Source organism: Peromyscus maniculatus, chromosome 17, assembly GCF_049852395.1.
Source record: "Peromyscus maniculatus bairdii isolate BWxNUB_F1_BW_parent chromosome 17, HU_Pman_BW_mat_3.1, whole genome shotgun sequence".
NCBI lineage: Eukaryota > Metazoa > Chordata > Mammalia > Rodentia > Cricetidae > Peromyscus > Peromyscus maniculatus.
In genome coordinates, this window is record NC_134868.1 from 4,047,367 (window position 1) to 4,070,740 (window position 23,374).

Consider the following 23,374-nt stretch of genomic DNA (forward strand, 5'->3'; position numbering starts at 1 on the left):
TTCATTTAACAGTTGTGTGTAGGTGTGCCATGTGTGGTGGTCAGGGCACTTGTAGGAGTCCGTTTTCTTCTTCCTCCATGTGGGTCAGGCTGTCAGGTTTGGCAGCAGGTGCCAGGAAAGCTTCTGACAGATGTTTAGAAGGACAGTCGACAGTCCACCACCCTGAGAGGTCCTCACTCCGGGCAACTGACCAGTCACCACAGTTTCCGTCTCATCCTGGTGTCCACCCCTCACCTCATCTCCTGGTCTCCACCCCTCACCTCTCTCTAGTATCATTGCTCACCTGTTGTACCTTCTCTTTCTAGACCCATTTGGAGGGGACCCTTTCAAAGAAAGTGACCCATTCCACAGCTCAAACACTGATGACTTCTTCAAGAAGCAGACAAAGAACGACCCGTTTACCTCAGACCCCTTCACAAAGAACCCTTCCTTACCTCCAAAGGTGAGTGGTCTCTGTGGCCCACTTGGGCAGGTCTGATCTGATGTGTGTGGATGGGTCCGAGGTGTCAGGAGGCTGGCTGGCTTGGCCAGGAGCTGGGATTACAAGCCTGGTCTCATTCCTGGTCAGTGCTGTCATTGCCGGGTCCTGTCTTGTGAGCCAGCACACTACCGTGCCACGTTGGGGCCAGGGCATCTCCTCAGGTAGCTCCTGTCCCCTCCTGTCCCTCTCCTGTGCCCCCACCTGCACTCTGTGTCCCACAGTTACAGCAAAACACCACAAGAAGCTGAGCATGGTGGCCGCACCTGTTGTCCTGTCCACTCGAGGGGAAGCTGGGGGAAGACTGTGCACCACACACATAGAGCCCACACATTCCCTCCATCAGCCTGCCCTGCAGTCTTTTTTCTTTTAATTACATTCTTATTTAGATTTTTTTTATTGTGTGTGTATCTACATGAATTTATGTGTACCACATGTGTACAGATGCCCTGGGAGGCCAGAAGAAAATACCATATTCCCTAGAGCAGGAGTTCAGTCTGTTGTGGGTTGCCTGACATGGATGTTGGGGACCAGACTGTACGAGAGCATCAAGAGCTCTTAACCACTGAAGAGTCCACAGCCACTGTTTTGTATGTGTGTGTACACTTGTGAGTGCCACAGCACATGTGGATGTCTATTTCCACCAAGTAAGTTATTGGGAACAAACTCAGATTGTCAGCAAACACATTTACTTAATAAACCATCTCGTTGACTGTGCTCTGGGATCCATCTGGTGCAAATCACTGATGGCATCATTTGAGTTAGATAACTTAGAGGGTGTTAGTCTGTTTTCTGTTACTCTAACAAAATTCCTGAGGCTGGACACTTAATAAAGCAAAGAGATTTATTTTGGTTCAGAGTTCTGGAGTAGTGTGGCCATTGGTTTTGTTGTGGGTGCAACATGGCAGAAGCCAGAGAAGGAAACCAGCCCTGCCCAGAAGGAGTGTTTTTGTGCAAGTGAGGAACCAGAAGGCTGGGAGGTGCCAATCTTGCTTGCTTTTCCCTTCATGTAACTTTCAGAGGACCTAATCTGCCCCTGCCATACCTGACATCATGATACAAGTGCAGAGTTCCACATCTGGCCTCGTGTGGTTTGGATATAGACAGCCAGGGTGCAAGTGCACTTAGAATGCTGTGCGGATTTCCCTTCAGGCTGTGTGTAGAATATAAGAAACAACAAAATTCCAGGCCAGCCTGGTTTTTATAGCAAGGAGTGAGACACTGTGAGACTCTGTCTTAAACAAAAAGCCAACAAACCACGGGTGGTGGCGGTGCTGGAGTGGTGGCTCAGCAGTCAGGAACACGCCTGTGGCAGCCTGAGCCTGTGGCGGCCTGAGGTGGACATGTAGACCCCAGCGCCTGTGACCTTAGACATGCACAGCCTGCCCTGAGCTGGGTAGAGAGAGACAGGAGGATGGCTGGGGCTTGCTGGCCAGCCCAGCTCCAGGTTCAGTGAGAAACCCTGCCTCAAAGGAGTAAGGCAGAGGGCGATGAGATAGGAGGCCAGGTGCCTCTGGCCTTTGCACACACTCACCCCACACACGTGCAAACACACCTCACACACGAGAGAAACAAATGAATTGTATGTTGAGACTGGGGTCCCGTCCCCAATATAGCTCATCATGCCTGCATAATTCTACATGTTCTAGAATCCAGTCCCTTTGCCCAGCATGCTGGAGAGGGAAACACAGCCTATAATTGCTTTTCTGTTGGGATTTTCCTTTTTAAAGATTTTAAGGAGTTTTTATTTTAGTTTTGTAGGTATTTTGCCTGCATGTTTGTCTGTATACCACAGGAGTACCTGGTGCCTATGGAGTCCAGAAGAGGGCATCAGATCCCGGCACCTTGAGATACAGGTGGTTGAAACATCTTGTGGGTGCCGGGAATCCAACTCTGGCTTGTAACCACTGAGCCACCCCTCCAGCTCTGAATATTTTGTTTGTTAGTTTGTTTTTGTTTTTATGAGGCAGGTACTCTCTGTGTAGTCCTGGGACTCAGAAATCCACCTGTCTCCACCTCCACGGTGCTGGCAGCATTTGTCATTTTTGCTTTGATTTTTTTTTTTTTTTTTTTGAGACAGGGTTTCTCTGTGTAGCTTTGCGCCTTTCCTGGATCTCGCTCTGGAGCCCAGGCTGGCCTCGAACTCACAAAGGTCCACCTGCCTCTGCCTCCCGAGTGCTGGGATTAAAGGCGTGCGCCACCACCGCCCGGCTGCTTTGATTTTTATGTGGGTCTCTCTCCTCTATTTCTCTTTTCTTTTGAGGCATAATCTCTCAGGGTAGTCCCAACTGGCTTCAAAATTGCAGCAATTCTCCTGCCTTGGCCTCCTGTGTGCTGGGAAGACAGGTGTGAATTTAAAAGAGTTAACTACTCTTTTAAATTGTTATTATTTATTTATTTATTTTTGGCTTTTTTTGAGGCAGGGTCTCTCTGTGTAGCCCTGGGTGTCCTTGCTCTGTAGACCAGGCTGGCCTTGAACTAAGAGATCCGCCTGCCTCTGCCTCCCCAGTGCTAGGATTAAAGGCGTGTGCCACCAAGCCCGTTGAGTTAAAGTGCTCACAGGACTGGCCAGGCGTCTGTTTTCTGATTCTATTCCTTCCATTGAAAGACAAACTTCCCTCCCTTTATTGAGCCATGCCCCCAGCCCCTCTCTAGGGGATTTTAGGCAGAGACTCCACTTCTGCCAGATCTTAGTGCCTTCTGTGTCTGTGGCTTTGGTTCACTTCTCAGGCTTTCAGTTCATGGTAATTTGTGGGGACTATAGCATTCATCAGTGTTACCTGCTGCAGGGCATCTGTTGAGAATTCCCCTCCACTGCCCAGGTTTGTCTGAGTCACCCCACCTTCTCTGGTGTGTGGTATTGTTAATGGCATTTGAACGTGTTGGAAAGTACAGTTGAGTGGGTAGATGGCAGAATAAACTCTTCCTCTCTCCTCCCTCAGCTTGACCCATTTGAGTCCAGTGATCCCTTCTCTTCCTCCAGCATCTCCTCGAAAGGATCAGGTGAGACTTGAAGCTCCCACCCTCCTGACCACATCACGCCTCAATGATGTCATCAGTCCCCAGATTAGTGTAGCTCGGTGGAGCGTGATGCCTAAGTGGATGCCCTCATCTCACCCTCACAGGCCTGTCTGTCCCAGCAGAAGCTGGCATCCTTCCAGACAGTTTATCTGTTAACGCCGGTGCTGGGGGCCATTTGCTCATTGTCCTTAATGAGAATAGTCCACAGTTTCCCAAGCATGGTGGCACTCACCTCTGACCCCAGCACTAGGAAACAGCCTAGAGGATCACTAGTTTCAAAACAGACTCAGGCATGGGAATACACATCTTTAATAATCCTACCACTCAGGAGTCAGAGGCAGGGGTATCTCCATGAGTTCCAGACCAACCTGGGCTACAGAGTGAGACCTTATCTGAAAAGCTGGGTATGAGGGAATCTCTCCTGGCTGATGGTCCACACACACACAAACTGTGGTGTGTCCAGCCACCCTCTAATGGCTCATTCTGTCCATGTCACCTGCTTCTCCTGGACCGGTAGGACCAGCAGGAACCAATCCCTCATTTGATCACCCTGAGCCATCTTCCCAGAGACATTCACGGCCCCGAGTCTCCTACTCCTGGATCCTAGGATTGCCCCTTGGTGTTCGGCACATCTGCTCAGACCATAACCCCAACTGTGTTGGTGCCCCTCACAGATCCCTTTGGAACCCTAGACCCCTTTGGAAGCGGCTCCTTCAGCAGTGCCGAGGGCTTTGCTGACTTCAGCCAGATGTCCAAGGTAAGGCCCTCTGAAGAAGTCCAGCCACAGCCCGTGTCCACATGCGTCTAGTGTGGGGAGCCAGGTGTAACTGCTGCCGCACGGTTTGTGCCTGAACTTGTCAACACTCTTTGAGCACAACCTTACACAGCAGAGAGTGGACAGAGAGGGCCTGGAAATACCTGACCTGGGATAGGACGGGTCCCTCCCGGTGCCGTCAGCCTCGGCCCATCTTGCTCAGGTCTGATCAAACAAGGTTCAGATCTCAGGGCAGGGAGTGGTGCCTCTGTGGCCAAGCACACTCAAGGTCAGGGAGTGGCCCAGGGCTGTACATTTATCTGTCTGCCAAGGACCTAGGGAAGGAAGAGATAGACATGGTGGTCCCAGGAGCCAGAGGGACAGGCCTCAGGCTTGAGGTGTCTGGAGAAAGTGAACCTTACAAATACCTAGAGCCTCCAGAGACCAAACTCTTGAGGGTATTGAATGGTGAGGGCCAGCTCACAGCAAAGGTGAATGAATATGCATACAAAGACAGCTTGCACTACTCAAGGACAGAAGCTACAGCCCTGTCCTAAACAGGGGCCCTGAAAAGCTTCCTTGTCTGCTCTGGCTCCAGGATGCCCTGTGGCTGATGTCACTCATCGAGGGGACGTGTGGTTTGAGAGCCACATCTTGAGCTCAGCAAGTAGTCATCCCACAGTGCAGCAACTCAAGGCCCGGGTGGGATGCATGGTTCCTCCAGCACTTGGTAGGCTCAGGTGGGAGCACAGCTGTGACTTGGAGGCTAGCCTGGGCTACACATGGAGCTAGACCTGTCTGAGAAGAAAGCAGCAGGGCTCATCCTTATGAAGAACTTGCTAACCTGGAGTCATGGTCTTGGTGAGAGAGATTAAGTCACAGGTCCTTGCCCAGCACACCATGCATGTAATTGAGTCGTCTTTGGTAATGAATAACAAAGTCAAGCCAGCTGTAGCAGCAAACCTTGGAGAAGAGGCAGGAAGATGGCCAACTCCAGGACAGCCTAGGCTATACAGAGAAACACTGCCTCGAAACAGTTAAGGAAAGGAGTGCTACAGGAGTGCTCTCTCAGCCACTGCTCTCCTGTCCCGTGGCACCCTTGTCTATTCTGCCCTGTCCTCTCCTGGAAGGCATCAGTTCTGTCCTTAGAGCCACTGGTGTGGTGTGCCTTGCAAACTTTTCTCATGGGGCACAGTTTCCCTGACAGAATCCACCCTTCTACTGGGGCCACCTGAAGGAGGCAGTCGGAGGCCATTCTGAGGGTGGAGGCATCCCTGGTATCCATAAAGGTGTATTGCATGATGCCCAGGGGATATCAAAATCCTCGCTGTCATCCCTCTGGTGACATGACTCAGTACCACAGACTGCACATCTGGGTGGCTTCGAGTGTCTCCCAGGATGTGCTGTGTCTGTGGCTCCATTGTAGTCCCAAGGAAAGCTGCCTGTGTGCGCTCAGTGCGGATGCAGTGTTTTTCTATCTTCAGTGTGAGGTTGGTTGAATCCTAGATGTGGAACCCCAGGAGATGGAGGCCAACCACAGGTGGTAGCCAGTGCCCGAGCACGGGGTCCCTGCCCTCCCCCACCATGCCCTCTTCACTGGTGTCCCAGTATTATCTCGATAATTCTCAGGTGCCAAAGGCTGGCAGCAGTAGCAACATGCAATGTGACATGCTGCTTCCAAAAAACACTTGGCGTGCTGCAAGGTTTCAGCACAGTGACAGACGTACACAGCGGCACAGGGAGGCCTGGCTTTTAGCAGGAGGCCTGCAGTTGGCCCACTCAGGAGCCCTGTGCATGCAGCTCCTGGAGCACCAGTACTGTAGGCAGCACTTGGTATTGGAGAAGCAGAAACAGCGTGAGCCCCTGGAACCCAGCTCCTGCTCTCAGGACATTTTGGCCACACGAGGGCAGCAGCTTACAAGGGCTGGTGGTCAGAGCTGTCTGAAGCTATGGACTCCGTTCTGAGGAGCCAGCTCTCTAGGCTTGGAACCTGTTCCCTGCTCATTGTCAGCCCCATAGAAGGCCTGAGCAAGTGTACAAGGTACCTGTAGTTGTAGGTTGCTGATGAGAAGAAAGTCTTCTCTGCTCACTGTGGCCACTGGCTGTTGCCCATGCTCATTTAACATGCCCTAATTAAGCTCAGTCACAGAAGGAGCCTGCAGACCAAGACTGTGGGAGTAGGAATGAAAGGGGTTCGTGGGGAGTGGGAGGAGTGAGAAGCTGCAGGAGTGCATCACACACGTGTGGAAATGCCACTTCTAAGTGGTCATGGAGAGGCCGTGCCATGCAGGGGGCCAGGGCCTGGGCCAGGGCTGGGGCTGCTCTCCACTTCAGATGCTGGGATCGAGGCTGGAGTAGGTGCTAGCTGCCACCCCTATTTAGTCCTTCCCTGTCTCTCTGCCCAGCTACCCTCTAGTTGCATAGGCCCCCCTTCTCCTGAGGAACCCCCAGATAAGCCTGTGTGTCCTCCCCATCCCCCCATAACTGGGATAGGAAAGCCAGGCCCACTTCCTGTTCTCGGCACCAGGCCAGGACACAATTGGCCAGGGCTGTGGAAAATCCTGTCCCATACACTGTTTACACCATCCTTGGGGCTCCTTGACTCAAGTCACTTGTAAAGCCCATGCTGGCCCGCCTGCCCCCACTGATTTCCCTCTCTGGTTACCTTGCTAGTTTTCAAGAACAACACTGGGTATAAATAAGTCTGGAGGGAAATGAAAGTCGAGTGGCAAGGGCTTTCTTCTCTCGGCTTTCTTTTTTCTGTTTTTAGCCATCACCACCAGCCCTTCCGCACCTGACCAGGGTAGGCAGCAGTGCGTGCCATTCCTGGCTCCTGGAATTAGAGTGCCCTCCACTGGCACAGCTGTGCTGAGGAAGGTGACAGCAGGCACCCCGGGAGCCCTTCAGGCCATGCTAGTGGAGGGCTCCGTCTTCGGGCTTCTATTGCTGCAATGAAACTCCATGACCAAAGCAAGTTGGGGAGCAAAGGGTTTATTTGGCTCACACTTCCACGTCACTGTTCATCACTGAAGGACACCAGGACAGCAGCTCACAGAGGGCAGGAACCTGGAGGAGGAGCTGATGCAGAAGCCATGGAGGGGGGCTGCTCACTGGCTTCCCCCAATTTGCTCAGCCTGCTCTTATGGAACCCAGGACCACCAGCCCAGGGATGGCACCACCTACAATGGGCCCTCCCCCATTGATCACTAATTAAGAAAATGAGCAGGGCGGTGGTGGCACACGCCTTTGATCCCAGTACTCGGGAAACAGAGGCAGGTGGATCTCTGTGAGTTCGAGGCCAGCCTGGGCTACAGAGTGAGTTACAGAACAGCTAGGACTGTTACACAGAGAACTCTGTTTCAAAAAACCAAAGGGAAAAAAAAGAAAAGAAAAGCCCCAGAGGCTTGCCTACAGTCAAAACTTAGGGAGGCATTTTCCCAATTGAGGCTCCCTCCTCTCAGATGACTCCAACTCTTGTGTCAAGTTGACATAAAACTAAACCATCCAGTACAAGCCAGGCCGGTGGTGGCACACGCCTTTAATCCCAGCACTCGGGAGGCAGAGGCAGGTGGATCTTTGTGAGTTTGAGGCCAGCTTGGGCTACAGAGTGAATTCCAGGACAGGCTTCAGAGTTGCACAGAAAAACTGTCAGAAAACAAACAGACAAACAAAACTGTCCAGTACAGGTTCCCAGAGGAGGATTCTAGACAGTTACTGAGCCTCGGTGACATTTGCTTGCTTTAAAAATGAGTTCCCCGACTGCAGGTGCGATCAGTGGTGCGAGCCTGCAGAGCATGATCAGGGCCCTGGGTTCATCCCAGCACTCCAGCCGAAAAGGAACCAAAGTAAGTAAGTTCTCTGAAGTGTGTTCGTAGAGCACCTCAGATGTAAAGAAGTCTAACTTCATTTACCTTTTCCCCACGCACCCCGGAAGAAAGGCCACCTGCGCAGTAGTGGGGTGGATGGCAGCCCATTTTCAGTGACTTCTCAACCTTGTCGTGGTTTGTTTGGTTTTTTCTTTCTTTTTTTAAATCTTTGCAGTGGTGCTGATGGAACACAGGGTCCCCTGCATGCCAGGCAGGGGCTCCACCCCTGAGCCGTGCCCCTGGTCCTTTTCGGCTGTTCCTCACCCCTGCCTGCCTTCTTGCTGTCGTTGGAAGCATACCTTGCTCTTCTCCAGTTCCCAGCCTCTGCGGGAACTTCTCTGAAATACAGCCTACCTTGAATCCACTGTGGCCTGAGGTGGAAAGAGCCAGGTCCCAAAGGAGACTTAGTGGGAAGGAAACCTAAAGTCATCAAAACTGGGTCTAGAAGCTGGGCCTGGTGTCGCACACCTTTAGTCCCAGCACTCGGGAGGCAGAGGCAGGTGGAGCTCTATGAGTTCAAGGCCAGCCTGGTCTACAGAGTGAGTGCAGGCCAGCCAGAGCTACACAGTGAGACATTTCCTCAAAAAAGACAATCATAAAACTGATACCGGCAATTACCTGAGCAGTGTGACACTGGATAGGATGGACCACGTGAGGGGAGCCAGGCTGCCACAGTTAAGCCCCAGACAGAGGTGGCACGACTGTCTGGCCTGAGACATTGCTGCCAGAGGACCAGACAGCATTGTGTCAGCAGGTGTCGGGAGCTCAGCAAGGAGAGCTTCTCAGGCCCCCATCCTCCTGCCTGTGATTTGGGGCTTCCTGAGTCAGGAGACCAGGGAACCACGTCCACACTGCACCCTCTCCTCAGGCTTCTGTATTTCAGGCCCCAGAACCAGGGCTGCATCACACAAGCCCTAGCACTCACACCTTCAGCTAACAAGTGGCTTTTCTTTGGGGAGGGTGGCGCATGTCATGGCACCCGTGTAGAACTCAAGGATAACCCTGCTGGAGTCAGTATTTTTTCTACCATTTGAACCTGAGGAGCAAGCTCAGGGCACCAGGCTTGCCTCTAAGTATATTGAGCCTCTCACCAGCATCCAAAGATGCTGAGTGGTGCACCCTCCCTCTCTGTCATCCTGTGTCTTGTCTGGAGGCTGGAGAAGTGTGTATAAGAGCAGCCTCGGGTTTATGGTGAGACCCTATCTCAGAGAAACAACCACTAGCCTGTAGATGGCCCTGGTCTACCTCCAACCCCCAGAGGCAGGAGGAGTTGAGGTTCTGTGGACACAGGCTTCAGAAAGAGATGGGATCCTGCCCATATGCCTCACCATACTCTTAGCCTGTGGAGGCCCATCCTGGGAGCCCTCCCCCAATGGATGTCTGAAGCCTGTCTTCACTGTTCCCTCTGCACCTGTACTTCTGACATAGTATGACTACTAAACAAGGCACAGTTGTCGAATGAATAGTTACAGTACTCTACAATAAGTTATTTGAGATTCAGGAATTGTTTTTCTGGAACTTTCCCTCCATGCTCTCAGTGTGACAGCCTTGTGACAAGGTGGGGCTGCTGTATTCACTGTATCTGCTGACACATCCAGTGTGTGGTGGGCATTTTCCCTAACTATAACTTCCGGGGATGCTCCTGACAGTGAGGCCTGTCGTCACTGTTATGTCACAGATGGGAAATCAAGGCAGAGAACTGGGCTGGGATTTTAGCCCAGGTTGGGCAACCCAACTCACCTCTGACCATAGGACTTTGCATCCTGACCAGGCTGGTGCTCTGGAAACTTCCAGGACAGGCTCTGAAATAAGACTGTCATTTGCGTAGAAAGACTTGAGTGTTCTTGGTAGAGGAGCTGCCTCCTCCCTGCACTACAGCCTACCTACCGGCACGAAGCTCCCAGTACAGGAGGTGGGAGGAGGGGGCTTGTTAGAAAGTGAATCTGGGGCTTGCAGGGTCCTGCTGTGCGTGCGTGCGTGCGTGCGTGCATGCGTGCGTGCGCGCGCGCTCTCCCCAGAGGTCAGAGGTCAGTGTTTGGTGTCTTCCTTAATCACTCTTGCTGTTGGAGATGGGTCTCACTGAACCTGCAGCTTGCAGCCTCACCTAGGCCAGCCAGCAGTTCCTCTGGTCTCTGCTCCTCCTGGCTCTAGGTTACAGACACTGCTGTAGATGCTGCAGCACCTGGCCTTTCCTGGAGGTGGTAGGGAGCTCAGGGACGTGACCCGTCTGTCGGCTGTGTCTCCAGCCCCAGAACCCTGTTTTCCTTTGGAGGAGCTGCCTTCTCCTGGTGTCCCCTCCTGGCTCTGTTTCTCCCCTGAAGCCATGTGTGTCTCCTTTAGCCTGAGGACGGGTAGTTCTCAGTCCCTGCCCTTCAGATGGTGCCACGGGGTCCAGGCCCAGGTGGTGGACAAGCTGTACTAGCCCTGGGTCAGCATTGACCCATGGTGTAGTCTGGGTAAGCCACATTGACTTCCTGTGCCTCGGTTTGCCTGTGTGTAAAGCAGGGGTGACGACAGTAGGATTCTCTCACAAGCCCTAGGAAGAGAGTAGCAGAACATCCATTTCCTGCCTGGGAGCCAGAGAGCACTGAGGCCTGGGGAAGGAGCTGTCAGCTTGGGTGCCAAAGCCGCTACCTCCCTCCACAGCTGCTGCTAAGGACTTGGGAGTGGCTGGAGCTCGGCTCTTCTCGGGGACTAGGGAGCTGCACACTCTCCTCACCTCTCCAGCAATGGGATGGTGCTGCCTGGGGTCAGGGTGCTCTGGCTGACTTTCTGTCCTTGGCCTGCCCTGTGGGAGGAAATAGAAAGCGCCAACCCTCCTCCCACTCTCTGGGCTCCTTGAGGAGTCTCACGTCTGCCCAGTGCTGTGGACGGACTGTGGTGGCGGCCATGCCACCACTCCTGGCTTGGTCCTTCTGCTTTGTCAGCAGTGGGTTTGTTTGGCCTGTACTTTACTTACTATGTTGTATGTTGGGCACAACGCGTTCTGGTATACTCTTAAACATTTTGCTCTTTTTGAGAAGGTCTATCTTAGTTAAGGTTACTATTACTGTAATGAAACATCATGACCAAAAAGCAAGTTGGGGAGGAAAGGGTTTATTTGGCTTGCACTTCCACATCACTGTTCATCATTGAAAGAAACCAGGACAGGAACTCAAACAGGGCAGGGACCTGGAGGCAGGAGCTGATGCAGAAGCCATGGAGGGATGCTGCTTACTGGCTTTCTCCCCATGGCTTGCTCAGCCTGCTTTCTTATAGAACCTAGGACCACCAGTCTGGGGTTGGCACCACCCATTTTATCTTTTTGTTTGTTTGTTTTTTAATTCCAAAACAAGGTCTTTCCTTGTAGCTCTGGCTGTCCTGGAACTCACTCTGTAGATCAACCTTGCTTCAAGTGCTGGGATTAAAGGCATATGCCACCACCACCCAGCTGGAGGCATTTTCTTAATTGAGACTCCCTCCTCTTAGATGGCATATGCTACTGTGTCCAGCCAGATATTTCACTTCAAAAAGAATTATTTTATGTGTATGGTGTTTTGCTTGCACATGTCTATGCAGCATGCTCTGTTTGGTGCACTCGGGTCAGAAGGAGTAGACTCCTGGGGCTGCAGTTACAGACAGTTTTGAGCCACCACTGTGGTGCTAGGAACCAAACCCAGGGCCTCACCAGAGCAGCCAGTGCTCTTGATTGCCCATTGCCCAAACATTTCACTTTATTTTTTTTTACTATATTTTATTTGTATAAGTGTGTCAAATGCCCCAGGGTGCACATGTAATTGCAGGCATTTCTTCTTTCTGCTCTGCAGGTCCAGGGATCAAACTCAGGTTATCAGACTTGACGCCAGTCCCTCTTGCCGTCCCATTTCACTCTCCTGTTTGCTAGCTCTCCACCAGGTGTGGGAGTACCTGCCTGTCCTTCTGGCACCCAAGAGATTGAGGCAGGAGGATCAGGAAACACAAGACCACCCATCAAAAGAAAGCAGTGTTTCTTATCCACTCCTCCCCATACACCGCGATTTTTCTCCCACATGGGAGGCTCCAGCTCTTTCCTGCGAGCATCTCAGATGATCTGTCCACTGTGGTCTGACCTATCTGTCCGCGGGTGTCTCCCTGTGATGCTGACACACAAGCACCTGCCAGCCACAAGCCCTGACCCTGAACTAGGAAGGATGCCATGAGTGGTGGGAGCCCTGTACCAGCAGGGAGGCCCAGGCCCACCAATGAAACAGGGCCAAGGTAGAGTGATGATTGACAGGCAGGGCTTGAACCAGAGTGGGGTCCAGCTGCTGAACTTCCCCTGGAGTCTCCAGGACTTGGCCAAGTCCCCAGGGGAGCTCACAGAGCTCCACGGTGCATCATACCTAGCCTTATTTATTTATTTGTTTGATTGATTGATTGTTTTTTGAGAGATGGGCTTAGATGAGGCCCAAGACCTGACACCAGTATGCCTCGAAGAGTGCTTAGAGTGTGCTTGTTACATCAGCCTGTGGTGCTGTCTTTTGTTTACCCACCCAGCCGCTCTCTCCACCAACAGCCTATCTGCCCTCACACCACCTCTTCCTCCCTCCTCCCTTTCTCTTCATCCATCCATTCCTACTTCCTCCATCCACCAGACTACCCGCTGTCAGTCCACCTGTGTGTCTATCTACTGTCGGTCTACTCATTATTCCATCCACCTGTCCTGGTTTTTTCATGTTGCTGTAATAAGATATCCTGGCAAAAGCTACTGTAAGAGAGGGGTCAGGTTAGTCCATCACTGTGGGGACTCCAGGATGGGCCTTGAAACAGCCAGTCAAGAGCAGGGGATAAATGCATGCATGTTTGTGCTTAGCTCTTTCTGTCTCTACTTAGAAAGTCCAGGATTACCATCCCCAGAGGGCAGGTCTTCCCACCTCAGTTCATGTAATCAAGACAGTCCCTTCCCCCATGCCTACAGACCAACCTTATCTAGACTTTGAGCCCTCCTTGTGAAGAATTTCTTCCCCAGTGATTGTGGATTGTGTCAGGTTGAGAACTTAAACTAACCATTGTACCATCCATCCACCTACACACCCGTGCAACTACTCACCTATTTACCCACATCAATCTATCCATTCATCCATCCACCCTCACCTACGTGTCCCATCACACACATGCCCCATTTACCGTCACCCACATGTCTGTCCATCCATCCGTCTCTCCACACATTCATCCACCTACTCACCATCTATTTTTAACTGTCTGTCTTCAAGCAGGGGAATTGGGGCTAATTTAACTGAGACGTAAACATTGGATAGGGAAACAAGCTTAAGTGGAAGTGGCCACCAAGAGTGGGTAGAGCCAATGGAGGTGGTGTGGCTGTGCCAGCGGATGAGTGGATGAAGGGGCAGGGTTTGGAGCAGACACTCTGGCCGAGCACCTGGGGCATAGAGAGAGCCCGTCCCGGCACCAGGCCAGCAGAGGCTGAGGCCAGGCGCATCTCTGAACATGAGCAGAAGTCCCAGGGACCCATGTGTAGTGTTGAGTTGGGAAAGACTCCTCAATAGAGCAAGAGAGGCCATTGGGGATAGGGTTACCCTCTGCTGCTTGTATTGGTGGCTCCCCTTTCATACAGAGGGCCTGGCTTTTGAGGGTGGAGGAAAGCGGGGGCTTGAGAGGACCTCAGTCTTGCCAGGGCTCTTGGTGCGGGAGCATTTGCCCGGTGCCTTCCTTTTAATGTCTATTTTTGCCTCTTTCGTGTCCTCTCTTACAGCCCCCACCTTCTGGCCCCTTCTCCTCCTCCTTGGGAGGCACAGGATTCTCAGATGACCCCTTTAAAAGTAAACAGGACACTCCCGCTCTGCCTCCGAAGAAGCCCGCTCCTCCACGGCCCAAACCGCCCAGCGGTCAGTACGCTTCCTCCTCTCGCGGCACCCCTTTACTGAGCAGCCCGAGTCGAGCAGACCCCAGGGCAGGAGGCTCTCCCCTCTGCCCGCTGCCCCACCCTAGTGTGTGCTGTGCTGGTTCCCTGTCTCGAGGTCCACACAAGGGTCCCCACGGAAGGCGCCCACATCAGTGTCCCTGCACCTCACCTCACCTCAGCGGCCTCCTGCTATTCCCACAGCGGCTCAGGGAGGGCCTGGGGTGGGCTGCAGCAAGAGCTCAGGGTAACCCTGGTCCCTGAGTGTCGTGGGGTAAGGTGGTGGCTCTCTTGGCTGTGTGGATAAGCAGATGGCTTTACTCTCCCTTACTGGTCAGGAGAAGACTGCAGAGGGGTTTCCCGCCCTCTTCCTACAACCTCACTGTCCTGAACCCTGCTCTCCAGAGAGGGCCACTGTGCCCTCCCCCAGCAGATTCTGAGTACCTGTGACTCCCGTGTGGAAGGCTGGCGACAGAGCTCAATGGCTCAGCAGTTTGGGCCTTGCATGCCCAAAGTCCTGGCTCTGATAACCAGTACTGAAAAAGAGGACACGTTTCTGAGTGACGCGCATATGCAGTGTCTCCTTTCCCGTCCCTAATAAGAGCAGGTGGCCAGCCACAGGGCCACAGCTGTCCCTGCAGGCTCCCGTCCATCATCCGTCCCACTCTACTGTCCAGGCTGTGGCTGGCAGCAGGACACCTGCACACTCCCAGCACACCTGCTGCCAGGCCACAGCAGCCTTCCCAGGGCAGGTGACAAAGTGACACACACCTTCCAGCCCAGAATGTACCTCTGTGAACCTACCTGGGACTCCATCTGTGGCCCTTGGAGGGACCTAGCCTGCCCCAGCTCATTCAATCCTGTGATCACCCCTTCCTACGCAGACAGAGAGAGGCTGCCCCCCCACTCCTGTCACCAGGGTTCCTCAGGGACCGTGCCCAGGCCGGCCAACGGTATGGTGAGAGCAGCTCTCTGTGAAGGGTGGGAAGGAGCAGGAGTCTGAAAGACACTGACCCGGAAGTGCAGGGAGCCCTTCTGTCCGAGCAGCACCCCCGCACTCCATCACCCCAGCAGCCTCATGTAGCATGTACACACACGTGCACACCTACACATAGATGCCCTTGATTCCCAGGCGGTGTGTGTGTGTGCTTGTGCACTCTCACACACTATGTGCCCCCATGCATATCTCATCACTCAAGGCTCATGTGCACTTTGAAGGCCAAGGCCTGAACACGTGTGCACCTGTGTTCATGTATGTACTCATGATGCCAAATGTTGGAGTGTCAGGCAAGCATGCGTCCCCACAGCGTGTGCCACATTGCCTGTGTCAGATGTGCCATAGGCATTCTGACTTACACACTTGTAAACACTACCCACTCACTCCTGAATCATGTGTATCCACAGGCACACTCTCTAATGGAGACACACAAGCAGTGCTGACACTGTCCCACATGGCCTTCTGTGTCCTCTCCTCATGCTGGATTTAGAGAGCAGGGTTCACCTGGGAAATGCCGACTGCTCCGTGGCCTCTGGTACCTGGTGTCAGAGTTGAGTCTTCTCAGCATGGATCCAGGATTGGGTCCCAGGGCCCTCAGTCACCCTGTTTGAGGTTCCTTTTCACTGATGCAGCCTGGGTTCTGCCAGCCATCGTGCCGTGGGTGTGCTGTGTGCTCCTGCCATCTGACCTTGGCAGGCCTGGTGCGACTTATCTCCTATGATGCTAGTGAGACCACGAGATAGACAGGGCAGGTGACATGATGCCTGCTTACCACAGAGGAAGGGGCTACCAGAGTCACAGGGAAGATGGCATCTGCACCTGGGCTTGGTCCCCACCTCCCCACCACTTTCTTTGGTCACTTGCCATTTGCTCTTAGATCAGCAGTCAGGAGAACCCAGCCAGGAGGGTCCCAGCATCCTGAGAATTGGGGCTCTCGTGCCCTGTCATCCATGAGCACCTGAGAGCACCTGTGGGGGCCTAAGCATCTTTCCTTTCACTCTCCCCAGAAGCAGCAGCTGGACAGAAAGGCGCGGCGGTGTACACGCTGCTGGGTGGTAGGTCCAGATGTGTGGGGTGCATGTGAGCCCGCGGCCCTGCTGTGGTTGTGTGGATCTTAGGCTAGCTCTAACCATGCAGGCACTGCCTGGCACCTGTCCACAGCTCAGGACACTCCCTGCCTTAGCTGACTCGCTAATTAGCCCTGTTTGATGGGAAAGCATTTGGCATCACAACCCTGGTTCATGCATGGATTTGGAGCCCAGCCATACGCTTCCTCGTCCTGTTTCCATCCATACCACAGATACCACAGCTACTCTCACAGGTGGACGGGGTAACAGTATAAACTGACCAACTCCATGGCTGAACTTGATCAGAAGCCAGGGCACGCTCTGCCTTCTGACCACTTAAGAAGGGACATAGCCAAGCCAAAGTGGGACCTTTACCTTATTTTATGTCTGAGACAGGATCTCTGTGATAACCTGGAACTCAACAATCCTCCTGCCTCAGCTTCCTGCCCCACTGTGCCCTGTTTTTGGATGGTGCTTTTCTGTCTACCCTTTTTCCATTGAGGAAAACCACATAACCAGTGTACAACAGTAACCACCTTCAGCTGCTCACATGCCGTCATTCAGACCCTTGGCGTATCAGATGTTGAGCCCTGCAGTGGGAGGGCTGTCCCTGAATGGCTAGGAGCGGGTGGAGGAGGTGGGAGCATCCTGTTCCCAAGGACCCCCATGGGTGGTAGGCCTGGCAGAGAAAGCGTGGCAATGGTAGTACTTCTCCAGACTCAGTGTTTTGTCTGGTTCAGGCAGGAATCGTGAGGACAGTGGCTTTCCTCATTCTGATGGCATGCCTGTGTGTGAGATATGCCACCACCTTCCTAGAGTATTGATTTTCTAGCCCGGGGACAGGGACTTTCTGAAACCCTACTGGGTCCCTGTCCCTGGAAGTGGCCACTTAGCTTTGGGCCACCTGTCCAACAGGAATCTGAGGGGTTGTTCAGTCAGGCTGCTTTGGGGACATGAGGGCCTTGGGCAGGTGTCCCTGGGCTGCCCTGGACACATGCCCAAAGCTCACCCAGACTCAGTTTCCCACAGCCTGGGCCCAGGCTTGTAAGTAAAGCACTTGGCATGGTGATGGATGTATAGTACCTGCATTGCATTGTATGTCCATCCCCAGCCCCCCTCCCCCAGCTATCCCCAGGTACAGGGCCTGAACACAGGTGCCAGACTTAAAAGCCAGTCCTGGGTCCCCTGAGGGTCATCACTCAGGATGTGCCAGTTTGGGCCTGGGTGGCATGTTTACATGCTACCTTCTCCCGGCTCCACGTCTCCTGGGGTCTGCCGTTTGTCCTCTGAGTTTCCGTTCACATAGGGATTGGCTGCGTCTATTGTGGTACCCCCAATGCCGAGGATACAGTTCTCTCCTTGAAGCCATAGACTGTATGCCCTTAGGCTGCTGGGGTGTGCACAGAAGTTGGACGTTTTGAAAGCGCTGCATTCTTGTGCCTGGAGATCTTTTCTAGAAAGGTCTATCAAGGTATTGAATAACCTGCAGGTGTCTGTCTGAGCCTGAGGCAACCGACTGCTTTCAGACACATGCAAAACAGCCCTGAAAACTGCCAGTTGGAGTGAATGCGCACCTCCCCCAGGTAAACAGTGGTGTATTTTCTGCAACGGACGGAGAGGAGATCAGTCAGAACTCACCGCTAAAGTTTCTAGGTAAAAGTTGTTGATTTGCAAAGAGAGAAACAGATTTTTTTAAGTGCAGGAAACGGCTGTGTGGGCGTCAGTGATTGGGCTGCCTGAGATAGCGGGATCCTGGCGGGCCCCACCCTGCCACTTCCTGCCAGCGCTGCCCTGCGGCTCCCAGCAGAGCCTACCCGCTGCCCCAGCTACACTCACTCACCAGCCAGTCACCTTTAACCTCTCCCCAAGTTAATGATCATTTTATTACTACTCATGACCTCCCCCACTTCTGCAAGGCCAGGCGTACGATGGGGATAAGGTCATGGCGACTGCGCCTTCCCCACAGTGCCTCCTCTGACCGTGCACCCACGTTAGCAAGCAGCCCTCATGAGCAGCCACCTGAGAACGGTCTGGCCTTGGGTTGAATTCGATGCCCCTTCCAGAGCAGAAGCAAAAAGTCATTTCTCCTGTGGCATACACTTCCTCTCCCCCATGTGAGATCTATGCAGAGTGGCATGAGTTCCTCACAGGGTCACTGTGGCCTGCAGGGTACAGGCACAGGGAATGTTCTAGGGCTGTAAGCAGCCCACTCGAGTGTGCTCTCAACCCTCCTGTGAGGTGCCAGGCCAGGGTCGGAACCTGCGTGTCTGGGCCCTGGTGCTGGCCATGCTGTGCCCGAGCCTCCTGTGGCTGCGTGTTGTCAAATGGCATCGCCATCTGAGCCTGTGGTTAGCACCTCTGCCCTGAACGTAACTACTTTAATTCCGTTCCCACGATGGTGGCAAAGAGATAATGCAGTGGGTACACTAGAGAGTTTAGAATGGGACAGACTTGTTCCATTTTGGGAAGATTCTGGCGTTTGCCAGCCAGCCAGGACGGGCAGAAGGCACCCAAGCAGCCCGAGACACCTAGACTGGTGGAGCGTCACCACCCCCATCTTGCCCTCACTCAGTGCTCTGCTGTTGTCAGGGCAGCCCTGGAGTGTCTGTCCCAGGGCCCGGTGTGTGTAACCAGTGCCTGCTGAGGATGCTGGCTGAGGAGGCACCTGTGTACTGCAAGGGCTGCTTTCCCGGCGACTGCAGAGTCCATGCTTCTCCAGCTAGTTTCGGTGACCTGGCATTTCCCGCTCTTTAGAGTTAGAGAACAATTTGAAAACAGAAGAAGTATTTGCCTACCTCAGCACACCCACCCTTCTGTACGCAGCAGGGTGGATCCAGTGGGTGTCTTGTAACTCCATTACCTGGTATGCAGTAGTGGGTAAATGCCCCTCCAGGAGTGGGTCACAGTCATTGGAGTTCCTGGGGGCACCTGCAGGATGTAAGCCCAGATAAATAGGGCCTTCCTTACCATCTGTGTCTGCAGAGGTGAGTGGGCAGAAGCCACTGACTCCCAGGCCCTCACAGAGCCAAGGGGTCACTGTTGGTTTACCTAAAGGATTCAGGCTAGGGCTCCAGATACAGCCTCCCCAGCCCTCTGGCAAGGGCAGGGTAATCACTCACCGCTTGTCAGAAATCTGACCATAAAGAGAGCCAAGTAGGGGGTGCTGGAGAGATGGCTCAGTGCTTTAAGAGTACTGGCTGCTCTTCCAGAGGTCCTGAGTTCAATTCCCAGCAACCACATGGTGGCTCACAACCATCTGTAATGGAATCCAATGCCCTCTTTTGTCATGCAGTTATACATGTGAGTAGAGCACTCATATACATAAATTACATGAGAAAAAAGAGCCAAGTAGGGACCCTCCCCTTAAACCCTCCCCCGGGCTCCTCTGTGGGCCTGTGACCCTTTCCACCACAGGGCATTCGTTCCCACTGCAGACATCACAGTGTGTGGTGACTTTGTTAAATGTGGGCACTCGTCTCCCTGCCCTTCACAGAGGTAGCATTCTAGCTATGTTAGCCCTTGTGGGGAAGAACAGAGAAGGCCCTGGCAGCCCCATGGCTGTGCATAGCCAGCACTTAGGGCCCCCACCACCTGGCTTCTCTGCAGATAGCATCTCCCTGAGCACCCACTGGAACAGGAGGTCCTGTCAAAAGTGACTTCTCTGAATGCGGTGGGAGACCTGTCGGTTTGTATTGTTGCGCAGTGAAGACTGACAGGTGCCAGCAAGGTGGCTTATGCCTGTGGTCCCAGCACATGGGGGCACAAGGTCCCGCTGAGTGAATGACAGAACACAGGGCAGGTGGTTTGTAGCAATTTATGTCAGCCCTGCCCCCAGCCTGTTTTCTTCTGTAGGCTAATGTCACCCCTTCAGTTCCTTGTTAGAGATCAGTGCAACCTTTGTGAAAACTAGAAGAAAATTGTCATCCCCGCTTCAAATCCGTTTGTCTTTTGTGCACCCGAAGCAAGTGGCCACCTTCTTCCCTTTGCATGGTGGGGTGATACCATGTCCACCGGGCCCGCCAGCCCCAGAGAGTCCCGTGACCCCTGCCCGTTTCACAGCAGACAAAAACAGCCAAGCGCAGGTGGGGTAACAAATATTTGTTCAGCTTTTCTCCTTAGCTCAGACCCAAACCTCATCCTGTCCCCTCCAATGTGCCAAGCAAGTCTTCTCAAAAATTGGTAAATATTTTTGGTGGGAAATGTCGGCACCATGATGTGATCCGGGACCTCAGATTTTTATCTCCTGGGCTGTGCTCTGTGCTCTGCTGTGCTCTGCCGGTGTGCAGGACTCCTGCCTGCAAGCCCGCAGTGGCCCGGGCACCAAGGCTGCCAGAACCAGTCAGCTGGAGAACGGAGGTGTGATCAGAAAGGACTCCTTTCTTGTGACAGTTGAAAGTTTGAGTCAGGCAGTCTGATTTCTCTCTCCTCTGTCCCTGCTTAGTTTTTGTTTTGCTGTTAAGCTCGGGCAGAAAGGGTGAGATCTCTGGTGACCTCTTAGTGTCTCTGCCTGGTGTGTCCCTGCCTGGTGTGATGTCCCTCACCTAGTTCCCAACAGAAGGACTCCCAGAAGCCTGGCAGTATGAACGACCAGTGCTGTTTGTGGTGAAGGACACTTGACGGTGTTTGGGTGCCCATGTGAGGGTGCACAGCAGTGTGGGAGCGACCTGGGCTGCAGAGGGTAATGGCTGGGGTGGGGCAGCTGCCCTGACCACAAACCTTTAGTCTTTGTTTTCTAGTTGTCTTTTTTGGGGGTGTTTTTCCTGTATTTATCTTTCATCTGCAGAACTGCGTTTTCTAAGTACAGCGATGATTTGTGTTAACAGAACTTAAGAGTTTGATGGAGGCAAGCACACACTCTCTGGTTTGTTTTGTAAATTTTCCCCCTTTTACAGCAGGATGTCTCACCCTATAGCCCAGGATGGCTGCCTGGAACTCATGATCACCCTGCCTCAGCCTTCAGAGTGCTGAGGTTAGAGGTGTACACCATTCCATATGTATGTGGTGCTGGTGAGAGCCCAGGGCTTCCTGCATACCAAATAAGTTAAATATTTGATATTCTCCTTAATCAGATTTCTAGGGACCCTGCACCCCAGACCTCTGACTGTTCTCTTGTATCACCCCTTGAATGGAGAGAGTCACCCTTCTTGGATCAGATTATTGAGATCCCAGTGCATTACCTGAACCTGGCTCTGGAATGGCTCAAGGGATCCCTGAAAAGCAAGCTAAGGTCAGGTGAAGGCGAATCCCTGACCTAGTCTCTGGGTGTGCTGGCTCTGTGTACTGGGCGACAAACAGCTTCGGAAACCTGAAAAATAGAAAATTAAAGAAATTCTTACCAGGGTGGGGCCGGCCACTGAGTAATTTTTTTTTAGCAGAGTGTGCTGTGGTAAACCATGGAGTTCGTGTTGTTTTTGCCGAAGTCAGTGCTGTGTGTGGTTTCGGTACACCGCTCGGGCGGCTGTTGAAACTGCTGTGGTTTCCACATAAGGCCTACTGTGCCTCTTTAGTCCCCTCAGCTAGTGCAGCGGGCCGGGGGCATGGGCCAGGGGTACCATGCCTGCTGTGGCGTTGATTACCACACACCAACCTGCTAAATTTTTCATGTAACTTTGTTGTTGTTTGTTACTTTGAGGGGGGCATCTCACAGGCTGTCTCAGAGATTCCCCCTGCCTGAGTGCTCCGATTCAAGGTGTGTGCCGCCATGCCTGGCCAAACAATCCTTTTATTGCTGTTGTTATTAATGATACTTAGGAACTTTGTTTTTATTTTCTTTCTTTTCTTTAACTACATTTATTTGCTTATGCGTGCACATTCGTCAGTGGCACACAGGTTGGGGATCGAGGGCAGCTCTCAAGGGTCAGTTCTTCCATCATGTGAGTCTGGGCATTGAACCCGGGCTGTGAGCAAGCAGCTTTGTCTGCTGGGCCATCTTACCAGTTTTGACTTTAGACACGGCTCAGCCTTTCTGAGTTTATTCTGATCCTTTCCCGAAGCCATCTCTCCATACTCGTGTCCCAAGAGCCCAAACCACTGTGACCTTGCTTCCTACTGCTGGGACAGACAGAATGACTGTCACACTCAGGATCAGCTTCACCTCAGAAAATAGGGAAAGCAATTAAGGAGTTAGCAGAAGTGGTTACATAAAAGCAGGAACTAGACCCAGCCTTGAAACAATACAGCCACCAAAAATAACTGGGTGCCAAGTGGGAAGCCACGGCCAGGGGCTTCCATCATTGCTCAAGCCCTGGCACAGTCCAGGGCCACGCCACCCTGCAAGTGGAAGGGACCTGCAGCGCCTGCACACCAGCACCCAAAAAACAGGCACCAAGAGAAAACAACCGTTTCTCTCCTGAAAACAAGAGGCAGCAGTTGCTGCTGTTGGGTTTCATGAGCGCAGTCGCGATTTCTAAATAACGGTTTCAGCTGCAGCGAGTCTTGGTGTGAAAGCCTCTTTTCATCTCGGATCACCTCTCTGCTCTCAGAAGCCTCAGCCTCACTTGGCTGCAGCCGGCTGCATTCCTGACGGCCCCTCCCAGCAAAACAGTTTTTTGTATATATATATTTTTTAAATCCCGCAAGCCAGAGGAGAAAGAGTTCTTCATCAAATAGATGAAGAGATTCGAAGTGGCTAGCTGCCTCCTTTCCCTGCTCAGATGTTTTCAGGTCTGCCCAGCCGTGCCACACCCTTTAAGAAATGTCCTGCTCTTAAATTCTTATTGTTCGTTGTTTTTGAGATGGAGTCTCATGTAGCGCAGGCTAGCCTCAGACTCTAGGTAGCTAATGATGAACTTGAACTCCTGGTCTTCCTTGCTTCAGCCCCTGTACTTGAATCAGAGGCGTGGTCGACCACACCTAGTTTTTAGTGGGTAGGGAATGAAACCCAGGGCTTCGCTCCGGGCTGAAAAAGCACCCCACCCTTGTTTTTATTTGAAACTGGGCTGACTATGTAATACAGTCTAGCTTTAAGTTCATAACCCTGCCTCAGCCTCCCAAGTACGGGGTGACCGTCCACATAACATGGTCAAGGCCAGCCTGGGCTACATGAGACCCTTTCTCAAAAGACAGTCCTGTTTCCATTAGTGACCTTCTCTGCATAGCTGGGGGTCAGGACTTCTAGCCATGGACTTGATGGTAGAAGATGGTGACAGGCTGAGAGGCAGCACAGGCTGGGTGGGGATGTGCAGGAGGTCCCTCCACTCCTCATGACCCTCCAAGAGTCAGCTGGTTCAGCCTCTAGTCTAGGACCTTGTCAGCACTAGACCTGCACAGGCATGAGTTAATGTGTGTTGGTGCATGGTGGAGGTGGGTTTCAG

The 23,374-nt window shown here is 52.8% G+C and overlaps 1 protein-coding gene across 6 annotated transcripts in view; it reads left to right on the forward strand.

The window, feature by feature from the left end:
• The window catches only part of Eps15l1 (epidermal growth factor receptor pathway substrate 15 like 1), a 94,271-nt gene that overhangs the window by 63,034 nt on the left and 7,863 nt on the right, over positions 1–23,374 (forward strand). For 2 of the 6 annotated variants that reach the window (XM_006989889.4, XM_016008189.3), the window contains exons 19-22: positions 306–442; positions 3,421–3,481; positions 4,174–4,256; positions 13,851–13,983. In XM_006989889.4, coding sequence (XP_006989951.1) covers positions 306–442; positions 3,421–3,481; positions 4,174–4,256; positions 13,851–13,983 — 414 coding nt within the window. Of the gene's footprint in view, positions 1–305; positions 443–3,420; positions 3,482–4,173; positions 4,257–8,018; positions 8,078–13,850; positions 13,984–16,001; positions 16,050–23,374 lie in introns of those variants that run through there. The other 4 variants (XR_013045265.1, XM_016008191.3, XM_006989888.4 and 1 more) reach the window with 3 other exon arrangements.